Below are 20,884 nucleotides of genomic sequence, written 5' to 3'. Positions count from 1 at the left end.
TTCTTGGGCAGACAGTTCATCCAAGTTTGCCATCGGCATGGCGCGTAACGAAGCTTTCGACAAACAAAAAGCTGTCTCTGGCGGGCCCTCGAACGATGATCGAGATTATTGCGGGCTCCCAAATACGGCATGGACTGCTTCAAGATGCAGGCGGCTCTTGCGGCCGTTGAACTCTCGCATCATTGCTTTACGGAAGATCTCCGACACGGAAAACCCAGCTTGGAATGAGGGATCCTGCCGAGCCGGAATCGCCCAAGCAAACCCGCAGCCTCCAGCCAAGAAAACGAAGATCGGCATCGCAACCAAATCAGGTGATCTGAGCAGACGCCCGCAACGTACATATTCGAGGAAAGCGTCCCCAACGCTGAGGACTGGCACAGCAGCCACACAATCATCATCGAAGGCATCGATACGGGCCGCCAGTTACTCACGCCAAAATCCTCAGTCTAGTGTGCCGAACGTACCAACCCCAGTTCTACGGAAAGTGACATATCATGAGCTTGGGGCAACCATTCCCACCACATCTATACACGAAGGGACAGCAACCGCCTACGTGGCGCCAAGATTTGAGAGAAAGGGACGATTGGACTCAGCTCTGAGTCAAATGGAACGACTGAGACACAGTTGTTCACTTTCCAAGTATCAACTATATGAGGGGATTCTCCACGATCTGGATGTACTGCTTCGTGCAACCCCGACCGGCAAGCCGTTGGTTCATAAGAAGTCACTTTTGGCAATGAGCATGCGGAAGGTTCCGTCTCGCGCGGCAGAAATTGATGCTTGGGAGAAGCTCGAGGCAGAAGCTCGTGGGCCAGTTTCCTCAGTCAAGAAAGGCAGTTATTCGCTTCTTGTATATGACGAGTTGGAAGCCTTGGGCGGCGCTGATCACGGATGGGGCCCCCTAGGGCTGTTGTTGAGGGCTCACGCAATCTTCCTCTTGCGAGGGGCCATTGACGACGGCATCCTTGACGAAGAATTCACTCGCATTCTCATCCATCACTGTAAAAAGGTTGGGTGCTATCAAGAATCTGGAGATATCATGGAGGCCTTCCTAGGACGTCGCTTCACCAAGGCTCGGAGAGACGGTGATGGATACGACAACACTGGCCAAAGTGACGGTTTGATGACGATGTCCGACCTCGCGACCAACGCCAACATCATGCCATACTTGCTTCAATCTACATCATTGTTACTGTTTCATGGCCACCTCCACGGGAATACACTATCGACACAGGCACTGGGCTCGCTATGGACAGCGTCTGCATCGTCTATGCTAGACGAACAGACGAATCCTTCGGCCATTCATTTTGCATCGGTGGGACTTGGATCGCTGTCCCTCTGTGCATTTGGTAGACGGAGGGGACGGAAGGCGAGTGGCTGTAGCACACGCGAGGATGCTGCGAAGCTGACTTTAACGGGCGTGCTCGGAGCTCTATCAGCCATGGCCATGATATCACGAAGAGTTGGGACTGCGACGCGCGTGGACGGAACCACTCGTCGGGTTTCCCACGTAATCCAAGAAGCCCTGGCTTTTGTGACGAGCAAAGGAGGTGGAGGCGATGCATTGTATCCTTTGCTGCTGACCAGCTACCTCGCCTCGGGTTCCCTCACGACAGCCAAGAACAAGGCAAAATCAGCATTGAAGAACATATGGGCAGCCGACTGTCAATCGCATCGATCCAACGACCAAACCGACAAGCAATACGGCCAACTTCACGATATGACCATTGCCCTCACGTGCTCGGCAGCTCACTGCTGCGGCAAAGCAACTGCTGGGCCATCCAGCAGTCAGTACTTTGCGGCGATTTGCAAGCTCGTCGACGAGCTGCATATCCCTCAACTTGCCACGCTGAGCAGCGACGGCGCTTTCCCACTGGCACAGAAAACTGATGACCTGCGTGATCTTGTTTTTGCAGAAGCCCTGATGGGTGCATCATCAGAACAGGACACAATGCCGGAATCTCTAGGCGCAAGGGCTGCTGCTTTCGCTGGCTTCAGATGGGAGGAGGGCATCAGCGAGTGGATCGCTCTGAGTCCAGCTGCGAAGCCACGGACTGCTGTTGGGCTTGCCGCTGTCCTGCCCCGTCGGAGCAGTCGGGATCGCAGTGCGAGTGAGAAAATCCCAGCGGCCCGGGTAGAGACGCATGTGCCAATGGCTGCGACGGGGCTGAATGACAGACGTAGGCTTTCCATCGCTACGGACGACGTTATGACCAAGCCTGGCAAATTTGACGAGCGCCGTGGGGGACGGCGCCGAGCCGAGAAGAGAAAGGCCCCGGACGAGCCATTTGAGGATGACAAAGTGGAAAGACCGCGAGTGCTGGGTCAGGAGAACTGCGAGGGCGAGTCCCAGTTAGGCAAGCTGGCTGTCAAGGCCCGGGGAGGTAGCCGGCGTCCGGTCCGGCGCGGCGAGACAGGCAGTCGCAGGGTTCTGACAGAGTTGACTATCACGAGCAACATGACTGGCCACGGTGATGATGATGAACTAGGATTGTAATGAGCACAGCAACAAGTAAATTGAAAGCATTGTTTTTGGCCAGGCGGAATGGTCGGTGGAATTCAGAACGTCCGTCAGTTCATGTTTCATTACCTTGTCCATGTGGAGGTGAGATGCATTGGTCGACAGGGGTGTCTACTTCTAAGTTCTGTTTAATCCATAGGCTCTTCCCCTTCCTTCCACATGGCCATGTCTTCTTCCTGCTCCGAACCCATGCTTGTTCCTGCGGCGCCCGCGTGGATATGCAATGGTTCTTGTGGATGGATCAGAGGATGGAACGATCCTCGCCAGGCGCCCTCAAGATCACGTATTTCGAAAATACAGCCCGACCCTTCAAGGCCGAGCGAGGCACCTGTAACGAGCAAACGGTTATCTCGGCGAGCGTCCCGGTAGCCCAACAGTAGAAGATGTGGATGGACGTCCCAGTGAATGGCGTGAAGCAGGAAAGGAGGGATTGAATCGTTCAGACGACGGGGCGATGTGATGCGTTCCTCGTCTGGGCGGGCTGCCATCGCCTATGCCCTGGGCCGAAAAGATGGTGATTGTTAATCACATTGGCGACATATTCGGGACGAGAAACACGCGCACCGACAAGATCTCGACTACCAATTGGCGAGGAGCGGAGCCTGTCCGGTGTATCACTCTGGTCCCGATCGGTATGGTGAATGCCAATTGCTTCAGAATGAGACGAGACGGAGTGGCATTCGTGTATGGTGTGCGTGGACATGAACAACTCGTCCCGACAACAAGCCACAAGCTGGAGCGTCGTAAGACCGCTTCTAGATGTTCATCATGTTGACTGCAGTTGACCAAGATGGCATGCAGTGAGACAAGGCCTTATGCAGCAAGCGAGGGTTCGGGCCTGGGGAAAAGGCTAGCGGCAGGGTAACGACGGTGGTGTCCCAGCTAACGCTGGGCGGTAGGGATATTGACTACGTCGGCCGCATCCAACCACTGGGCAGATCATCAGATGCTACCGTTCTCGACAATCCGAGAGGTAAGCCCTGGCCAACTACGACGCTGCACTTTAATTGCAATGTATCCCATGCATTTAACGAATCGGCCGCATCCGCGACCGGACCCGCGACCGCCAAAAAAAGAAAAAACTTGATAAAAAAAAACCCAACATATCTTCGATGGTGAGCATTTTGGGGCCTTGGAGGGGTTGAGGCGACAGGCGGACGGACGACCGATGTGTGCTCGCAGACTCTAGAGAAATTCGCCATTACCATGCGCGGCATAGGCGACAAGGAAGACACGTCGTTCAGCGCCGCCACGAGTGCACGTCGTTGTCGTCTCAGAATGCGATCCAATGGCGATGGCACTGCGGGTGATTTGCAGCCAAGATGACCAGCCAAGATGACCAGCCAATCTGCAGGTCCCCCGTGCGGTCGTCACTAGTCCTGCTCGTCCATTCTCGACTCCTCGAGTCAACGGCCAAGCGCATACCATGCGTAGTTACCTTAGTCCTGCTGGCGGCACCGCCCGAGTCAAGGCCCGCGCGCGGCGATGTCCCGAGAAACATGGGACCGTTCCGAGTTGACTTGACTTGTCCCATATCTTCCCGTCTTAAATCCGTGGGTGAAAACGGAAGTCATGAAACGTCTTCATCTCAAAGTAGGAAAAGAAAAAGACAGAATTCGGCGTCTCATGACACTCGCGTTTTGTTTGTGATCTGCGCGACCGACGGCCACATCCTCCCAAGACCACCCTCTGCATCTGAAGCGAGGCGCCTGAGCAGGAAAGAAGTCGATACGGACATTGGGAAATGCAGGCGACTGCATATACGGATACATCCGATATTCAATCAACTGTCGTGTACGGTTTACTGGTGACTGACAGGCTTTTTGTATGACGACGGCATAGTTCCCGTTTGTAGTCGGCGAGAACCCTGTAACGAGGAGAGGTGCAAATCCGATGGTGCGGCTGACAGACAGACAGATTGATGGTGGGCTCGCATCAGCCCCAACGGGCTGCAATCGATTATGGGTAACCGTATTGGCTTCCGACGAGAGGCTTCTTTCTGGTATGGCTATACGCATCAACCCCCACCATTCCGCCGTTTCCCAGACAGCACCCCAGACATAAGAAGTCACAGGCGGAAAAGTCCAGCCGAAAGAGACATCGGGTCTGGTTGCTTTCGCGCCAGCGGCAAGGGGGGATTGGCTTCTTGTTTTGGGGGACTCGATGGGACTATGACGACGCTGTGCAGTTTGATGGTGTCAGGAGACCGGATGAAAAAGATTAGACGCAAGAAAGGGTGTGTTTCTGGCCGAGTCTCTGTGTCGCGGTGTGAGACGGACGGATTCCAGATGCATACCCTACGCAGTAAGTACAGCAGCAGAGTTTGGCGCTGCTGTACCTTGGCCTTGGCTCTGGGGTCGACGGAATTGTTCGATGGCTTGGAGATCCGATATTGTCGGGGGCTTTCTCGGCTGATCCTTCCCTGACAAGACCGAGACGCACATGGGGTGACACAAACGGATGTGTTGGCTCGTCTGGACTTGCGCAATCACAATCTGCAAGACCGCAAGATTGGCGCAAGACGTAGATTCCATTGGAAGGCCGGTCGTCGTTTGGCCGTTTGACTATCCGCTGTGAAGGTCCAGTCATGGCATCCCGCACCCCACCGGCCCCTCATTTCATGGCCCGTTGTACTAAGATACCTTGTGTACTCAGGTGCCTGAGGTGCTCCTCAAAGGTACCTAGGTACCTCAGCTTAAGGTGAACCTGCCTTGAGGTAGGGCATAGGTGGCAGAGATAGCCCGGTGCCCGTACCTACACATGGGAAGGTACCTACGGATAGGTATTTAAGGCACCTAGCCGCAGAAGCGGCTTGTTTCAGAGGCTTAGAGACTCCACTTCCCCGCCACCTCCCAGAACGCCAACGGCGGCGCACCAGCGCTCGCTCAGTCCAGCACAGTTGCTCGGCCGGTTTGTGGTATGTTCGCGTCTCTGCATCTCGACGAACTCGACATGACGATGTATAATGAGGATATTCGGGTAGCATGGACGAATTTTGACACGCGGCCCAGACCCATCGCCACCGCAACTGATAAGATTGAGTGAGGGGATGGGAACTCAGCTGGCATTCGTAGACTTCGGATGTTCCGCCGTCACTCTTGTGCGGGCCCGCCCAATGGCCGGTCGCTGGCCGGTCTGCGGTTGAAGTTGCAGTCTGACTGCGTGGTTGCGTGGTTGCGTCGTGTGGTTAATTTGTCCAGCGCTGCCCCTGGATCAGAGTCAGATATGGCACCAGCTGCAAGGTACGGATTTATCTTTGGCCAATCACCTCTGCAACCGCCGGCCTTGGCCAGGGGTCGAGGTGGCGCCGCGCCACGCTCTGCGCCGTGTCCAATGACAGCTTCCATATTTACAGGTACCTACCTTGAGCAATATGCAAACTTACCTTACACCACACCTGAGGTGAGGTGCCTGTGTGCAAGGCACCTCGCCTCACCTTAGGTATTCTGGCTCCGACCTGCTTCTCCTGGCAACCTGGTTCTTCGTTCAGGTAGGACGAAAACCCTATGAGATGCTTGCTGCGTCAGGCAAAAAGACGGACCAAAAAAAGCAACGAAATGGCAGCGAAAAGAAAACCTATAGGGGGGAGCGAAAAACAAGGTCTGATCCAGGTATAGTGCTGAGCCTTGGCCCTTGTCGCTCCTGAGCGTTCCCCTGCGTCTTCGCTCCTTGATCTACCTACTATGTACTATGTATGCAGTACGTAGCGTAGTGTCCGTATACGGCGTCGAAAAGACTTTCTTGGTCCCTGCCGTCCTCCTTGCCCCTCGCTGATGTCCTTTCGCCTCTGTCGCTCACCCACATGCTGGTCCTTGCTCCTGCTCATCGTCCTGCCCGAACCCAACCATGCAAACCTTGCTGAGGCCAGTCGTCCTCGTTCACGCTCGTGCCATGCCATCCCGTCCTCGCAAATCCAATCCCTCCCTCCCATCTCGACCGACAAGGGGCGACGTGTGTCGTGTGTCGTGTGTCGTGTGTCTTGTCATCGTTGGCCTTTGCATTGCAGTGCCGCCGTCAACCAGGAACGACTGTCACAGTTGCAACCTCATTGTGTGTGAGTGTATACGGCGCAGTCCTGGCATAAACGCGGTGAGTGAGCTCCTGCGAACAAATTCGGGCGCCCTTGCCGAGCACCCTGTCAAGCCTTGCGCTGCCATGCGTCGCCCTGCAGGGGCCGCGACCGCGCCTCGTCTCGACTTAACTTGCGTCATGAGGACGGTCGTCTCCTTTGGGACCTGGAGCCAGTGAACCAGGCCAGCTGCCGGCCGGACGCCTCAATAACGAATGACTGTTCTCCATGGACCCGACCATTTACAAGGTAAGTAAGTAAGTACTCTGCAGTACTACTGTGTACGAATAGGGCAGCAACAGTAAGTTACAAGGCAGGTGGGTGCAGGCAAGGTGATCCCCTTCCATCTATCTGGGGATGCCCACATCAGTGGATCCGGGATCCTCTCTTGCAGTGTAAAAATGGTGTTTTAGTCGTTGTCGACTAGGGTCTTCGTATCAGTTCGCACACCTCTCCACTTGCCTATACCGTACATAGTACACCCCTTCGGCAACTACTGAAGGGCTTTGCTTGCCGTTCCTTGCCTTTGCAGTAGATGGTGGTAGCCCAGTGTGTCGCTCTGTGAGTGCGCGTCGATTTCGGCCTACCTTAGCAGTCAGACCCCCCACCCCCCCGGGCCGCGACAAAAAAAAAAAAGGACGGCGTCCGGTCTGCTTTTGCTACTTACATCACCGTTCCTGCGCTCACTTGCCATCTCGCTACTTCATTTTCTGTTCTTCTTCTCTCTCCCTACACGGCTCACCCGCTAGCTCGATCACGAGTAAATTTTCTTCTTGTCCTTCCCTTTCCCTCACCCTTCTCACGCCTGGGCTCGTGACGTCGATTATCAAGACGTCCTTTTTCTTTCTTCTTTTCCCAGACTGCTGTCATTTTGGCACCCTGCATTGACTGCACCTTTCGACGTTACTTTTCCTAAGGCTATTGTCAGGAAGTACCCATCGTACCGGTTTCGATATATTTCCGACCACCAAACAAACGATCAACGTATTGTCTACTCGGGTTTTAACGTCCACGACTGCTTCGCCACTACCCACGGTTTCTTGTCTTCTCTAACACAACGTACCAACTTGCGACGTCCTTCGATTCTCCGATATCTGCCTGCGATCTTGCTGGACAACGACTGACCGATATTGGACTGGAAAGACGACGTCGCAACGACTACGAATCGACGACTTCCTCACTCTTGGACTTTGTGTGTCATCAATTTCCCCGCCAACTGAATCCGTCGACCCAACTGAATCCGTCGACATGGCTGGCGGTGGCGGCACCCAGTCGCCCGAGGCTCAACAGGCAGCCATCAACGCTGCTCTGGAAAACAAGGCCCTTTCTAACTACCTGTACTATATCATCGCCTGTACCTCGGCTGCCGTCATCATCTGGAGAGTTTGGACAGTCATCGTTAAATACGTACGTACTGTCGCCTGCCTCAACAACGACAATCAACGGTACTTCGTCGAAACCGATTCCAAGTTCGCCTGGATCAAGAGAAATGTTCTCTATGCCCCCATTTTCAGCAAGCGCCACAACCGCGAAATTCAGATGAGCAGCGCCATCAACGTTGGCACCTTGCCCAGTCGTCTGCAGCTGCTGTTCCTCGCCGGCTACCTAGGCACCAATATTGCCTTCTGCGTCATCAACATTCCCTTCGCTGGCTCATTTGCTGCTGCGGCTAGCCAGCTTCGGAACAGGACCGGGACCCTCGCTGTCGTTAACATGGTGCGTGCTGATTCTCATGGTCTGTCCCGGGTATTTGGGCGGGACGGGGTGAGGGTGTGTTTGCTTGCTTGCTTGCAGGCAAACACAAATTTATCCGCTGAAGACATGCTGACTAAATGTAGATTCCCTTGTTCTTGATGGCTGGACGCAACAACCCCCTGATCAAACTGCTTGGCATCTCATTTGACACCTTCAATCTGCTGCACCGTTGGTTCGGTCGCATCGTCATTCTGGAGGCCGTGACCCATACCCTAGCCTGGTGGGCCAACAAGGCTCAGACTTCCAGCTGGGAGTCTGGCTGGCAGTCCATCATCGCCGTTCCTTTCTTACTCTTCGGCTTTGTCGTAAGTGGAATGGCCTCAGAGGCGTGTTACATGAGGAACTGACAGTGAAACAGGCAACCTGTGCTTTTGTCGCCCTTGGCATTCAGGCATCTAGCCCTATCCGCCATGCCTTTTACGAGACGTTCAAGCTGCTGCACATTCTGCTGGCTATCGCTGCGGTCGTTGGAACTTGGTATCACCTGCAGATGAAGGCTCTGCCTCAACTGAAGTACCTGTGGCCTGTTGTCATCTTCTGGGCCGGCGATCGGGTTTGGCGCGCTGCCCGTGTCTTCTACGGCAACGTGGGCCATGGAGGGAGCAAGGCACTTGTTGAAGCACTCCCTGGCAATGCATGCCGTGTGACCGTCACGATGGCCCGCCCCTGGACCTTCGGTCCAGGCCAGCATGCTTACATGTACCTGCCTTCCCTGAGTTGGTGGCAGTCACATCCGTTCTCCGTGGCTTGGGCCGAAGAGGCTGAGGATCCCCAAGCCGAGAAGATGTCCCTCAACCGCCAGGATATCCTGGCCATGCGCAAAACCACCATGTCCTTCATCATCCGCGCTCGTACTGGAATGACCGACACACTCTACCGCAAGGCCGCAGCATGCCCCGATGGCCGCATGACAACGTCTTGCATGATTGAAGGGCCCTACGGCGGTCTCCACGGCATGCGCTCATATGGCACTGTCATGCTGTTTGCTGGTGGTGTTGGAATCACTCACCAGGTTCCCCACGTACGTGACCTCGTTGCCGGCTACGCAAACGGAATGGTCGCTGCTCGGAAGGTGGTTCTCGTCTGGATTATCCAGAGCCCCGAACATCTCGAGTGGATTCGTCCTTGGATGACAGAAATCCTGGCTATGGAGAAGCGCCGTGACATTCTCCGTATCATGCTTTTTGTCAGCCGCCCTCGTTCAACCAAGGAGATTCACAGCCCGTCGGCCACTGTGCAAATGTTTCCTGGCCGCCCCAACATCGAGACGCTCATCCGGGCTGAGCAGGAATCCCAGATCGGCACTATGGGTATCAGCGTGTGTGGCCCAGGTGCCCTCAGCGACGAGGTCCGCCGCGCTGTCCGCGATCGCCAGCATGATACCGCCATTGACTTCAACGAAGAGGCCTTCTCGTGGTAGAAGGAGAAATATGATTGTGCAAACCTCTAGTATCACAATTGAGAATCAACAACGAACAAGAGGAACCTGCCCAAAGCAAGAGATGTCAGGCCATACAGACAGCCCAAGTCTGAGACGACAAAGATCCGAGTCAGGCGGGAAAGGCTCAGCTGGATCCTGTTCAATGTACATATAGGGAGCTCTCAACCGAAGGCTGTGTAGATATGCGATTGTATGTAGGGTAGTTCAGAAGAGAGACGGCATTGAGCCGCTAGATATGTCACCAAACGCATCTTACTTCAGTGCTGGCAAGCGTTATTTGTGCTGGACAGCCTATGTGGGAAGTCGGTGATGAGGTAACAACTGCACCCCAAGCGTGAATCAGGGTGCACTGCTTTGACCACCTAGCTTCAGCACATGGCGCCTGCCTGAGGGTGCACTTGCCAACAAAATAGGTACACTGGGTACATGCATCCTTTCTTGTCTTATCCTTATCCATCCCCACCTGACTAGGCACCTTACCCAGTTTGGTTCCTTGCCTTCCATCTATCCCTTCCTCTCCATCGCAATCCCTCCCCCGCATCCTTCTCTTCCAAGCCTGTCTGCGCCGTCAGCTAACCTGCTCGAAACTTGCCTATTCTCACATTACCTCTATTGTGGTCTGGAGCATATTGAGTTGTTTCCTCGCCCCTTCACCACAGCAGATTGCAAGGCATTCTCTTGAACACTGGCAACCTTCAGAAGGGCTTGTCACTGGGGATTCGGCAACACTGACGGCACCTGTGGAAAGCTTACTACACCAAGTTTTCCCAGCCTCCCATCGCCATCGCAGAGGGAGGCTTCATACAATGGGCTTGGCGTACAACACATATTTGAACAGCAGCAAGGTCTATGGCTGCAAGACGTGCAAAGCACATCTTTCAAATCATGAAGATATCATCAGCCGGGTATGTGCGACTTCCCTGCCCGACATGGTGTAGAGACGGTGACGGGCGTGATGAAGGCAGCCATGTAGGAGGATCAACAGGACCCATCCCCCTCCCCTCTGATCTTTTTGAGCCAGCCTGCGCTAACCGCCAAATGTTCATATGACCAGAACTTCAGAGGCCAGCATGGGAAAGCCTACCTCTTCAATACCGTCGTCAACATCGAGACGGGCGAGCCGAGCGAGCGAAACATGACGACTGGACGCCACATTGTGCGCGATATAACTTGCAAGCAGTGCAAGGAGACTGTTGGCTGGAAGTACGACAAGGCATACGAGGCGACTGAAAAATACAAGGAGGGCAAGTTCATCCTCGAGGCTGAGCTGCTTTGCAACGTCACCTAACCGCCACCTTATGATATCTGCCTTGATCGGTATGTTCTACAGTTGAGCCATGCGGGTCTTTTCTTTCTTTCTTTCTTTCTCATCAAGGGGGCTTTGGAGTTTGTATGACATGCTGCATTTGGGTGGCGTTTGAGGTTTTCGGAGATGACTCTTCTCGGGCGCCTGCCAGCTATTAGCTCTCGCGTCAAAGGCCGCATGCCTGGCGTCACTTCTACACGCGTGGGATCATACATCGGGCGAAATACACTAGTCACTTTTCCTCTCAAACTGTGTGACATTTACGTACATTCTTTCTTTCGTAGTTCACTCAATACAGATGATGCCCTAACGCCACGAAGCTATGCCCAGGGCCCCCATCTATCACCTACATCGCCACTGTTTTGCATCTAGACATCGGACCAAAACCCCCCACTATCTTGTAGTAAATGTAGTTGCGGTGCCGTACACAAAATATGTGAGTGAGACATATTGTACGAACAAGCCTACTGGTGTTCGATAGGGTCTTCCGGTAACAACTCCTCTACCTCTTCTTCCGGGACGAGGAACTTGAAAGGGGGCTGGACGATGCCGTTAAAGAGGAACGTAAAGTAGACGAGGAGGGCGAAACCAGCGACTTGCAGCCACTTGAATGTCTCCCAGTGCAAGCCGAGAGAGACGATCCAGATGAAGAGCGTTCTGCAAGTGTCGATGGTGGATCTGGAAGTAGCGGAGACACTCCTCGTAACGGATAGCCCGAAGAAGTTGAATCCACTTGATCGCGATGATGTTAGTAGCTGCCGATACTGCATGGTAAGAAGAAGCTTACCCGATACTGATCATGATCAGGATGCTGGACACACCGATGGCTCGATTCTCTGTGAGCTGCCTCCAGCCTTCAACCATGTCAAAGTACCCATTACGACCAGCGTCAGTGCGACCGATGGCGAGGTGCAGGACAATCATGCCAATGACTGTAACGATGAAGCCGAATAGACCCTCCCAACCGACAACCCTGATGGGTTCTATGGCTGATCTTTCGAGGATCCACTCCTCTAGCACAAATTGTGTCGCTGTGAATATCTGGGCTCCAGCAATCAACAACACACCGATGACAGAGAGCAGTGCGTTGGACGTCGGAGCACCTTCGTCCTCGGCACTCTGTGTGTTCTTGTCCTCGTGATAGATGGCGCCGGCCAGGCCGACGATGGCAACACCGAAAACAACACCCACAAGAGATAACCACTGGAAGAGATAGAGATGTCTGCGAAGGAAGATGACACTGAACAGCCCAACAAAGAGAACAAGAGCGCCGCGAGTCATTTGGTAGATCGAGGCAACAACGAGGAGCAGGCCAATATTCATCAATGTTGTCCCAAGAATGTCGCAGACAGCAGGGAGTGCCAGCAAGAGGATACGAGGACCACGGAGGATGGCGCCGTTGCCTTCGTCGCTCGGCGGCTTCGGTCTCCCATCAGAGTTCGCAACAAGTGCAGTGTTCGCGTCGTCCGTGTCGTTGGTATTTACAGCTTCGTATCCCTCGCGAGATGCTCCAGGACCGAATCGGCGATAGAAGTTCATTAGCCCTACTACCAACCAACAGCCCATCTCACCAACAAACATCTGCGCCGTTTGGAGGACCGGCTGGTTAAAGTAGGATCGCTTTGAAGGGTCTTTGGAGTCGCAGTTTGCGACACATTGCATATCCTGAGGAGGAGTATTAGCTTTCAGGCAAGGATCAACTTTGGGGGATGGACCTGCCTGATATTTGGTAAGAAGGGTATTGCAAACACCCGTCAATAGCATCATAGCTACGAGAAACGGGACGAGAGCCCGCGATGCCATTTTGGATCACTTGAAAGAAGCGTGCCCAGGATAAGCTTCGGTATGACGGCAAATGAAGTGCGGCAGATGCGCAGAGGGAGCGGAGGCTGATGTCAAGCGAGACGGGGGAAAAGTTGGCTGCTGGTTATCAACGGCGAAGGTGAACAACCGGCTCTCAATGTTGGTCGAGGTCAGGATCCTGATGTCAAGGTAGGTTGGTAGCTGACAAACTGAAGGTTGGACGGGGACCGGAATGGTTGCACAGCCTCTGCGAATCCCAGGGCGCGGACGATTGAGCAAGAGGTCGTGTCAAACTGGCGCCGTCGGGACACGGATGTGGAACGCGGAGTGCAGGTGAACAGGGAACCTAATCGTACCCTTCAGGTTCCTTCCTGGGTGCCTTATCTTATGATGGCAATGGACATACGGATAATGAGCATACGCCGTAGGAACCAACCTCCGGCGTATTCATCAGGGAAGGTGTCTGGTAAAGGTACCTCAACGCAGGTACCTTACCTGGGGACCCTCGGGCACCTGACCCTTAGTGCCGGTGCCTCAAGGTAACCTAACGCTTATCAGGGCGGGCTGGATCCCCACAGCCGTTGTCGCAGCATGAACCCGTGGACCTCCCATGTGACCCAAGGTAGGTGTTTGCATCGGATGTTCTGAAGAAGGCGTGAAGATGGAGAGATCGCACTTTCTATTGTATTCATGAATCCAATGCCTGACATTCTAGGAAAGTCAGCAAGCCTGGTATTTCTCATCTGTGATCGTGCCTTGGAAGGGAGCTTAGCTAGCTCTTATCCGTATCCAGTCTCGGTACTATTGTTCACTTCCATTGCCTAGACTTTCTTGTTAAGCAGTAGTCAGTCGTCTTGTATTGCATGCGTTACATATTCATTCGGCATTCGCACATGAGGCTTAGACAAAGCTGCAAACCGACATTGGCAGTGGTTAGCTCCGACATAAATCCCGGCGCATCCAAGATGATGTTTCGTGCCACCAGACCATCCCGACGTGAGTGCTTAATGACTGGAGTTTTCAGTTCCTGGCGGCTCTTGGCACGAGCAGTGATATGATACAAGTACCCTGTCCCATGTACGAAGAAGTCAAGACCAATACTCATGACCCACAATCTGACGCACAATCCCACCGCGTTGTCACCAGGCTTGGGATGCGTCGCACTCAGTATCTTTTGATGATATTCAAACAGATATTCTTACTTTATTTTAGCAGCATTACTGAATATTGTATTTGTGCTTTTTACGTGGCACTGGAGGAAGACTACGACCAACTACCACATTTACTTTTTCTCCTTGGGAGGCTTATCCCTGATGTTGTTGTAATGTTGAATGCCTAACTCCTTGTCCCTCGCCAGCCGTTCTTGATCATCTTTACTCACTGGGACGCCCTCAATGCTCTTCACCTTTTTGCTCTCGTGGAACATCATCAGACCACCCGTAGCAGCGGCGATGCAGGCCAGAGCGACGAACAAGCCCGTGGCCCAGCTGGGCCGATTGTAACGGTTCATACCCCACATGAAACCCGATAGAACGCATTGCAGAAACGTATTCCACACATTGAACCAGATAACAAAGTCCATCTTCCATATGGCGGTGGGTGGCGCTCTGACACCTGTTAATGGGGGGTTTGGGATTGCTTTCTCGGGATGCGGAATATGCAGAAGTGGCCGGTCGTCCGAGAGTTGGATTACTGTTTCCGGCCCAACGTTTACCGGGAGCTTTTCGGAGCCTGGAAGTCGAAACCAACCGCGGTGTATGCCGGCCAGGCGGCAAAGTGCCTCTGGTTTGCGGAGGACGCGGTATTGAAGAAGGAAGTACAGATCGCGAAACCTCCAAGGTGCCAGTCCAAAACCAGTGACGCAAAACAAAGCGTTGACGATCTGTGAGTCCCATTCGACCCATTTACGACGTGGGGAGTTGATATCGTTGCATGTTGGGTAGCACATGGCTGGCGACGCATTGCAAAGTAAAAGGAACAACATGCCACCCCATGCAACGACGTTGAGACCATAAAGAACAACGAAGAAGCCGATCGGTGTCCACGTGTAATTCCAGAAAGCCTTCGCACCTATTCGCAAAGATTGTTTCCAGTTGTGCTTGGGAGGGAAGTGATATCCATTATCGTAGGGTTCGTACAGATCCTTCTCGGCGGTGGCGACAGTCGCCTGAGCTGCATTTGTAGGGATTCTCTCTGTGCCTTCGATACCGTGCTTCTTATTGTCATCGGCATGCTTTTGGACTTCGGAAGATGCCTTTGAATCTGTTGTTGACTGGTCTAAAGGAACGTTCCTCTCTTTCTCGCCGATGTTCAGCGACGACGCTGGTTGGGACATGTCTGTCTTGAACGGATATCGGTTCGTGGGTCAAATTCGTGGTCAACTTAAGCAGGACCTCGCGACGAGGTCAACTCTTGCTCTGATTTCGCGATGGGCGAAACTATCCTGTGGCGTGTCTACCGCTCGGAACAAGTCGATATTTCGGTATATGAGGAGGTGTCGTACTGGAGTTGGGGTGGTGACGATGGTGGTGCCGCGATAGATGGACCAAGCTGGAGAAGAGGAAATCACCGGTGCAGAAAGGTAGAAAATAAAGCACGGGATAGGTAGGGAGGGTATCTGGGATAATGTGGTGCGACGGCAATTGACAAAACAAAGGCTTGGCTTGGGGTTTTATTGAGGAAGGAGAAAGAAGGGTATATCTCCAGGCTGAACATGAAAGAGTTATCGTGCGGAACAATTTGGCAAAGCGTCGCGAAGCGTCTGGTCTCTGAGGCAAAGCTCAAGAGTTTGTGGAGCCGGGCTGAGCGAGAGCGAGAAAGGGGCTGAGGGGACGGGCCTCAAGCGGTGGCGCTGTGGCAGTTCATGGCACTTTGGTTTTTATGATGAGGTGGTGCCCTGGGCGTACAATGCAGGCCGTTCTAGATTGGCCCATGCGGCAGAAACGACGTGCTCAAGCACCAGCTTTGCAGGGACTGGCTGAGCCAGCAAATAGCCGTCGCATGTCTGGTCAGTTACGTCAATACGCGTACGTGATGCGACACTCAGAATGCTCCGAGAGCCCGCCCGCTATCCCGCTACAGAAAGTGAACTGCGCGGTGAGGTCAGGCATCCTCTTCAAACATTTCAGCGGCCGCTGGTTGGTCTAGAGCCTGACCATTACGTAGCGTTGCAAGGAAGGCTATGCCACCTAAAGCCGTAGACGCTTCCAAGTTTGCTTTTTTCTCTTGTCTTTTCTACATTGCTCCTTCTTTGTTTCTATGTACCCCCCGTTTTCCTTCCTCTCTAGGGTTTCTGTGATTTCGGAGTTTCGAATTTTAGTCAATCAACACGTAAACATTGCATCTCTTAGACAACATGCCAACCCCCCGATCAATTGTACTCAGTTTACAGATACAAAGGGCCATTTAACAAACGCATCGCTTGCGCCAGACACTGAAGAGTAGCCATTGGCAGGCACCGTTGAGGCTCCTTCGGAAAGTCTTTCATGCAGGTCAGATTGAAGCCCTCGTTGGTCGAGTACTCAATCAGCGTGCGCCAGTGGCCCTTGCCTAAGCTTGCCTTTGCACGTTGTCTCATCTTCCCAGTGCCCCCGACGGAAAAGCGGCTGAAAACGATGACTGGCCTGCCAAAATCTATGTACGCACCCAAGCGCCGCGGTTCACTACCTATGCGGCAATGCAGCTAGGCAGGTCTAGGCCGGTTGAGCCGAGACTCCTGCCCTCGTAGCTCCGAATGGAACTGGACATCGAAGGTAAAAGCACGGGGTAAAAACAAGAAGAAGAAAAAAGAAAAAAAACTTGCGCGATGGTATCTGTCTACTATTGGTTAGGGCTTGGAAGGGGGGCGAGCCTTCAAGTCCATATTGTTACCAAAGATCATCGAAAAATCGCCGCGGTACATGCATACCTTATAGTTTGCGGTCTACTAAGTTTTGTATGCGATTATTGGTGGATACTACTGCAACCAAACAACCCACAACGGGCTGAGAACCTTGAGAACTCTTCAGAGTACAGTTCATCAGTCATCGTTGTTTACTTGGCCTCATTTCTGATCGCGTTCAACTCCATTCCGACAGAAGCCCATCCACGACGCTTGGCCCATCACGGGCTGTACCTCAGTATGGCTGTTGAACAACATCTTCTCGACTTGACCGCTCTGGTGCTCAGCAACCTCACGGACCAACATGACTGGACTGAAGTGCAACTTCACGATGATGGTCGACCTCGCCCACGACCTGTCATCACCGGTCTCCCGCCGACCAGGCTTTATATCCATCCCGACGAGCAAATTGAGATCCTGGAGAAAGAACAAGTCACAGGAAAACGTCCCAGCCAAGCGCCAGAGTTTGAGTGGGTTCTACCGGTTCATTTGAGCGAACAGTGGACGTTATCCTCGTTCGCAACCATTTTTGATTCCATCGATGCCCTACCTCGCATGGCTCACTCGGCAAATATTTCAGATGCAGCCTCGGGCAGAGACTGGCGTGGTGCAGGTCGCCGAAAGAGATTGTTGCTTGCCGTCGTTCACGATGACTCGACCGTCTCCTACTATCTCATGCACGAAGGCATCGTGAAGCCTAGGCAAAACTAAAGACTTGCACCGCACCCAACCCGACTTTTGTTTCCTTCTCCCGGCATTCTATTCTGTCCATTCCAACCCAGCTTGGCAGCGGTAGATTGGTGACACCCAAGGACCTACCGAAGTGGCACCATTGCCGGTAACTCAACGGCTCGAGCGACCTGGTCACGGCGTGAAGATTACCTTCTGGACCTTCATCTGGTCGAATAGCGCATATCCCTCGACAGCATCGCGCAAAGGCATGATGCGGTCGAACATGAATCTGGCCACGGTCAGATTGCGAAGCTAGGATGACGCTCTTGCCCTGCAAGGCTTGTCGGACAAACACAGCACAATCTTGACCTACCCAACTTTGTCTTGCTTCTTCTCCAGCAAGGCGAGAGCCTCTGGGAAGATGGATCGCACGGGGCAGCGCCCCATCTGGACTCGCAGGTTCTTGCTTTCGAAGGCATCAGCGCATATGCGGGTTCACTGTCGGGTTGACTATACTTACCTATACGCCTCATCTCCGTTCCACGGTATCTGCGTCTCCGATCAGCACGCCATACAGTATGTGTCGTGTGATATCGGCTACTCACCTCAGCGTTGTGGACGCCAATGCTGCTGATCACGCCAAATGGTCTAACCACATCGTATGCCGTCCTCAGTGCAGGGGAGAGGCCCACAACCTCGATGACAACATCAGCTCCACGACCCTCCGTCACCTCCTTGATCCGCTTCTCCATTCCGGCACGGTCTGTCATGAAGTTCAAGGGCTCCGCGCCCAAGTTTTTGGCCAACTCCAGGCGACTGTCGACACTGTCAATGGCAAAAAGATGCTTGGGACGATACTCGAGGGCGGCAATAATGGCACAAAGACCGACTGGGCCGCAACCGATCACAACAGCAGTAGCATCCAGCCTCTCCTTATCCTTTAGCATGGCGAAGCCACTCTTCGCACCGAAGAAACCAGTCGGGAAAATGTCGGCCATCAGGATTAATGCCCTATCGGAAATGGTGCCTGGGGCCTTCATGGAGGTGCCATCGGCGTGAGGGACACGCACATATTCGGCCTGCCCGCCATCGAGAGCGGGACAACCAAACAACTTACTGTTGACGCAACGGGATGAGTAGCCTTTGTCGCAGTAGAAGCACTTCATGCTGGGCAAGAGAGGTTCTATCAGTTCCGAAGTCCACGGGTGGAAAGGGTTGTCAGAACTGACCAAGAGGCCGTGAAAGGAGTCACCACCCGGTCACCAATTTCGAGGGAAGATACACCAGGGCCCTTTTCCACAACTGTGCCAGTAAACTCGTGGCCCATGATGAATCCGGTATCGGACGGCTGGTGGCCGCGGAAGACATGCAGTTCCCTAGGGCGCTGTCAGTTGAATGGTGAAAGCGCAATGCTGATTGAGGCGCAGAGCGTCTTACGAGCCACACAACGCCGTCATCTGCACTTTGACGATTACATCCTCCTCATGTTGGACTATCGGGTTGTCAATATTGACTAGCCGGCGGTTTGAAACCACTGTACTGACTGGTAGGAATCGGCCGTCGCTCGACAGAAACATTCTTGGGGCCGTTGAAAACGACGGCGAGCATGGAACCGGCAGCTGACATTGCGGGGTCGGAAATGGATGGAGCAGATCGATACGTCAGGGAGAGCGGGCTTCACCATGAGACGAGAATGTCGGGCTGATCAAGAGTATGCCAAATTATAGCAATAACGAATGAGTAACTGAGCCGAGGCTGTTGGCCAATTTGATGGTTATTAGAATGGTGCGTGGCGTGTTGCAGTTCTCCCCTCCACGTTGCAGTTCGCCTCGGCTCCGTTATCGCACCCGGTAGTAGGGCATCACTGTGCAAAAGCGGACTCTGCGCACAGTCTTTTCTGTACTATCTCGAGAAACCCAGCCATGATGAACTCAAATGACCGGCGCCAGGGAGACTAAGGTATCAACACAGAAATTGCGAGACTGAGGCAGCAAGGTCAGATCAAGTGCAAGCCGTGTGCGTCTGCTGATGAATAGAGGAGGGAAAGACTGTGGCATAGGACGGGCGTTGTTCACGTATAGAGACTTGGCAGGAGTTTGCTAATATTGGCCGATAAGCCATTATACATACCGCAGAAGACATCGCTAATGAACTCTCTTACGCATGAGAATATGGCATGGTATTCTATGATATAGTGCAGGAAACGAGTAAGGTCACAAGTTGAGGCTCATCTCATATTAATGAGGGGGAAAGACCGGCTGTTAAGTCGAGGTAACCTTGACAGGCAATGAGAAGAGGAGGGGAAGAGACATAGTATTGGGCCTGTGCTTACCTAAGGCAAAAATGGACAGATACTGATTCCACGAACCCGAGGCTGGCAGCCGTCGTTCCGCTGAAGAAATCCCCGTCTGGGGTAAGGCAGCAGGCAGGTAAGGTGAAGTAGTCCGGGGTGAGATTGTGCGCGATCGAACGGCGTCCTGGGTGGGCACGACCGAGACTGAGACCGCGTGCCTGAGCCAGCCCAGTTCAACGGACTTGGCGGTGAGGCGCAAAGCCGGCGGTCGTCCCCTCCTGTGCCAGCTCTTGTCTAGTAAGGTGGTTCAAAAGTTGCGAGAGGGCTCCCAGGTGCGGCGCGGCGGACCTTGATACCTGGATGAGGCTTCCCCCTTCCTCCCCCTTTAAACCGAACGAGGGATTGCATCTAATTAAACAAAAACGCGGGGTGATGCCGAAATTTGGTATCGAGTTTGGCCTGGCCTGGTCAGTCCAGCAGTGAGTGAGCACTCTCCCTACCTGCGCTGAATTATAGTAACATTGGATCCAACCGCTCCTCAACGTGGAGACGGAACAAAAACGGAGAGCCCTTGGTCTGTGGGCGACTGTGCCCAGAGCAGAGCGCGTGCTCCGTCCGTACCTAGGTATATTATCTTATTTTCTGTGTGCTCTGGAACCTGGCACTGCGGCACGTCAACACCGTGACTCGTCCAGCTCGCAGGAGGCCAACCCCAGCCTCGAAGAGACGACCGGGGTCTGTTTCTTGGCTTTTTGGTGCTATCCAATCAAGCGACGATAGACAGGCTCCCCCTTGGATGATCCGCCTAATGGATTGAGGCTTAGAGGCTTAGCGGCTCGAGTGCATGGGCTCATCGCGGGCAGCGGCGGGTCTGCGGTGGATCTTCCTGGCTGTCAGCATCGCAATTGGACGGACGCGGCAAAAGCGGCCAATCACAGAACAAAAGAAATCTTCTGCTCCTACCCTGCATTGGCCCGTCACTGTTGGAGAGAGGGACGGGTGGGGAAATGGGGAAGGGAAGGAGGGGGAGAAAGAGAGACAGGAAAAGAGATGGCGGGGGCGGTGGTGATGGCTCCCACGGATACTGTCCTTGTGGTGCATGTAAGGTAGATCAGGTATATTTTCGTGCTGTGCCGAAGCTACT

General features: G+C 53.6%; 5 protein-coding genes across 5 annotated transcripts; 2 read left to right on the top strand and 3 right to left on the bottom strand.

Moving 5' to 3' along the window:
• Positions 1 to 7,838: 7,838 nt before the first annotated feature.
• COL26b_009494 (uncharacterized protein) lies at positions 7,839 to 9,765 on the top strand (the record flags this gene model as incomplete). Its single annotated transcript, XM_053182222.1, has 3 exons — positions 7,839 to 8,306; positions 8,429 to 8,650; positions 8,704 to 9,765. 3 exons carry the CDS (start codon positions 7,839 to 7,841, stop codon positions 9,763 to 9,765), a joined length of 1,752 nt encoding a protein of 583 aa, XP_053033805.1.
• Positions 9,766 to 10,671: 906 nt separating this feature from the next.
• On the top strand, positions 10,672 to 11,074 carry COL26b_009493 (uncharacterized protein; the record flags this gene model as incomplete). The annotated part of the gene is made up of 2 exons (XM_053182221.1): positions 10,672 to 10,691; positions 10,849 to 11,074. 2 exons carry the CDS (start codon positions 10,672 to 10,674, stop codon positions 11,072 to 11,074), a joined length of 246 nt encoding a protein of 81 aa, XP_053033804.1.
• A 482-nt stretch (positions 11,075 to 11,556) lies between these two features.
• COL26b_009492 (uncharacterized protein) lies at positions 11,557 to 12,631 on the bottom strand (the record flags this gene model as incomplete). Its single annotated transcript, XM_053182220.1, has 2 exons — positions 11,557 to 11,749; positions 11,880 to 12,631. The coding sequence occupies 2 exons, from the start codon at positions 12,629 to 12,631 to the stop codon at positions 11,557 to 11,559; spliced, it is 945 nt and encodes a 314-aa protein (XP_053033803.1).
• A 1,546-nt stretch (positions 12,632 to 14,177) lies between these two features.
• On the bottom strand, positions 14,178 to 15,230 carry COL26b_009491 (uncharacterized protein; the record flags this gene model as incomplete). The annotated part of the gene is made up of 1 exon (XM_053182219.1): positions 14,178 to 15,230. The coding sequence occupies one exon, from the start codon at positions 15,228 to 15,230 to the stop codon at positions 14,178 to 14,180; it is 1,053 nt and encodes a 350-aa protein (XP_053033802.1).
• Positions 15,231 to 17,639: 2,409 nt separating this feature from the next.
• Positions 17,640 to 18,613, bottom strand: COL26b_009490 (uncharacterized protein; the record flags this gene model as incomplete). The annotated part of the gene is made up of 4 exons (XM_053182218.1): positions 17,640 to 17,736; positions 17,821 to 17,913; positions 17,968 to 17,996; positions 18,053 to 18,613. 4 exons carry the CDS (start codon positions 18,611 to 18,613, stop codon positions 17,640 to 17,642), a joined length of 780 nt encoding a protein of 259 aa, XP_053033801.1.
• Between the last annotated feature and the right edge of the window lie 2,271 nt (positions 18,614 to 20,884).

The sequence above is a fragment of the Colletotrichum chrysophilum genome (genome assembly GCF_026319265.1).
Source record: "Colletotrichum chrysophilum strain AFK26 chromosome Unknown scaffold_92, whole genome shotgun sequence".
Classification (NCBI taxonomy): Eukaryota; Fungi; Ascomycota; class Sordariomycetes; order Glomerellales; family Glomerellaceae; genus Colletotrichum; species Colletotrichum chrysophilum.
The sequence above is the reverse complement of the archived record's forward strand: the minus strand, read 5'-3'. Positions and strand labels throughout refer to the sequence as shown.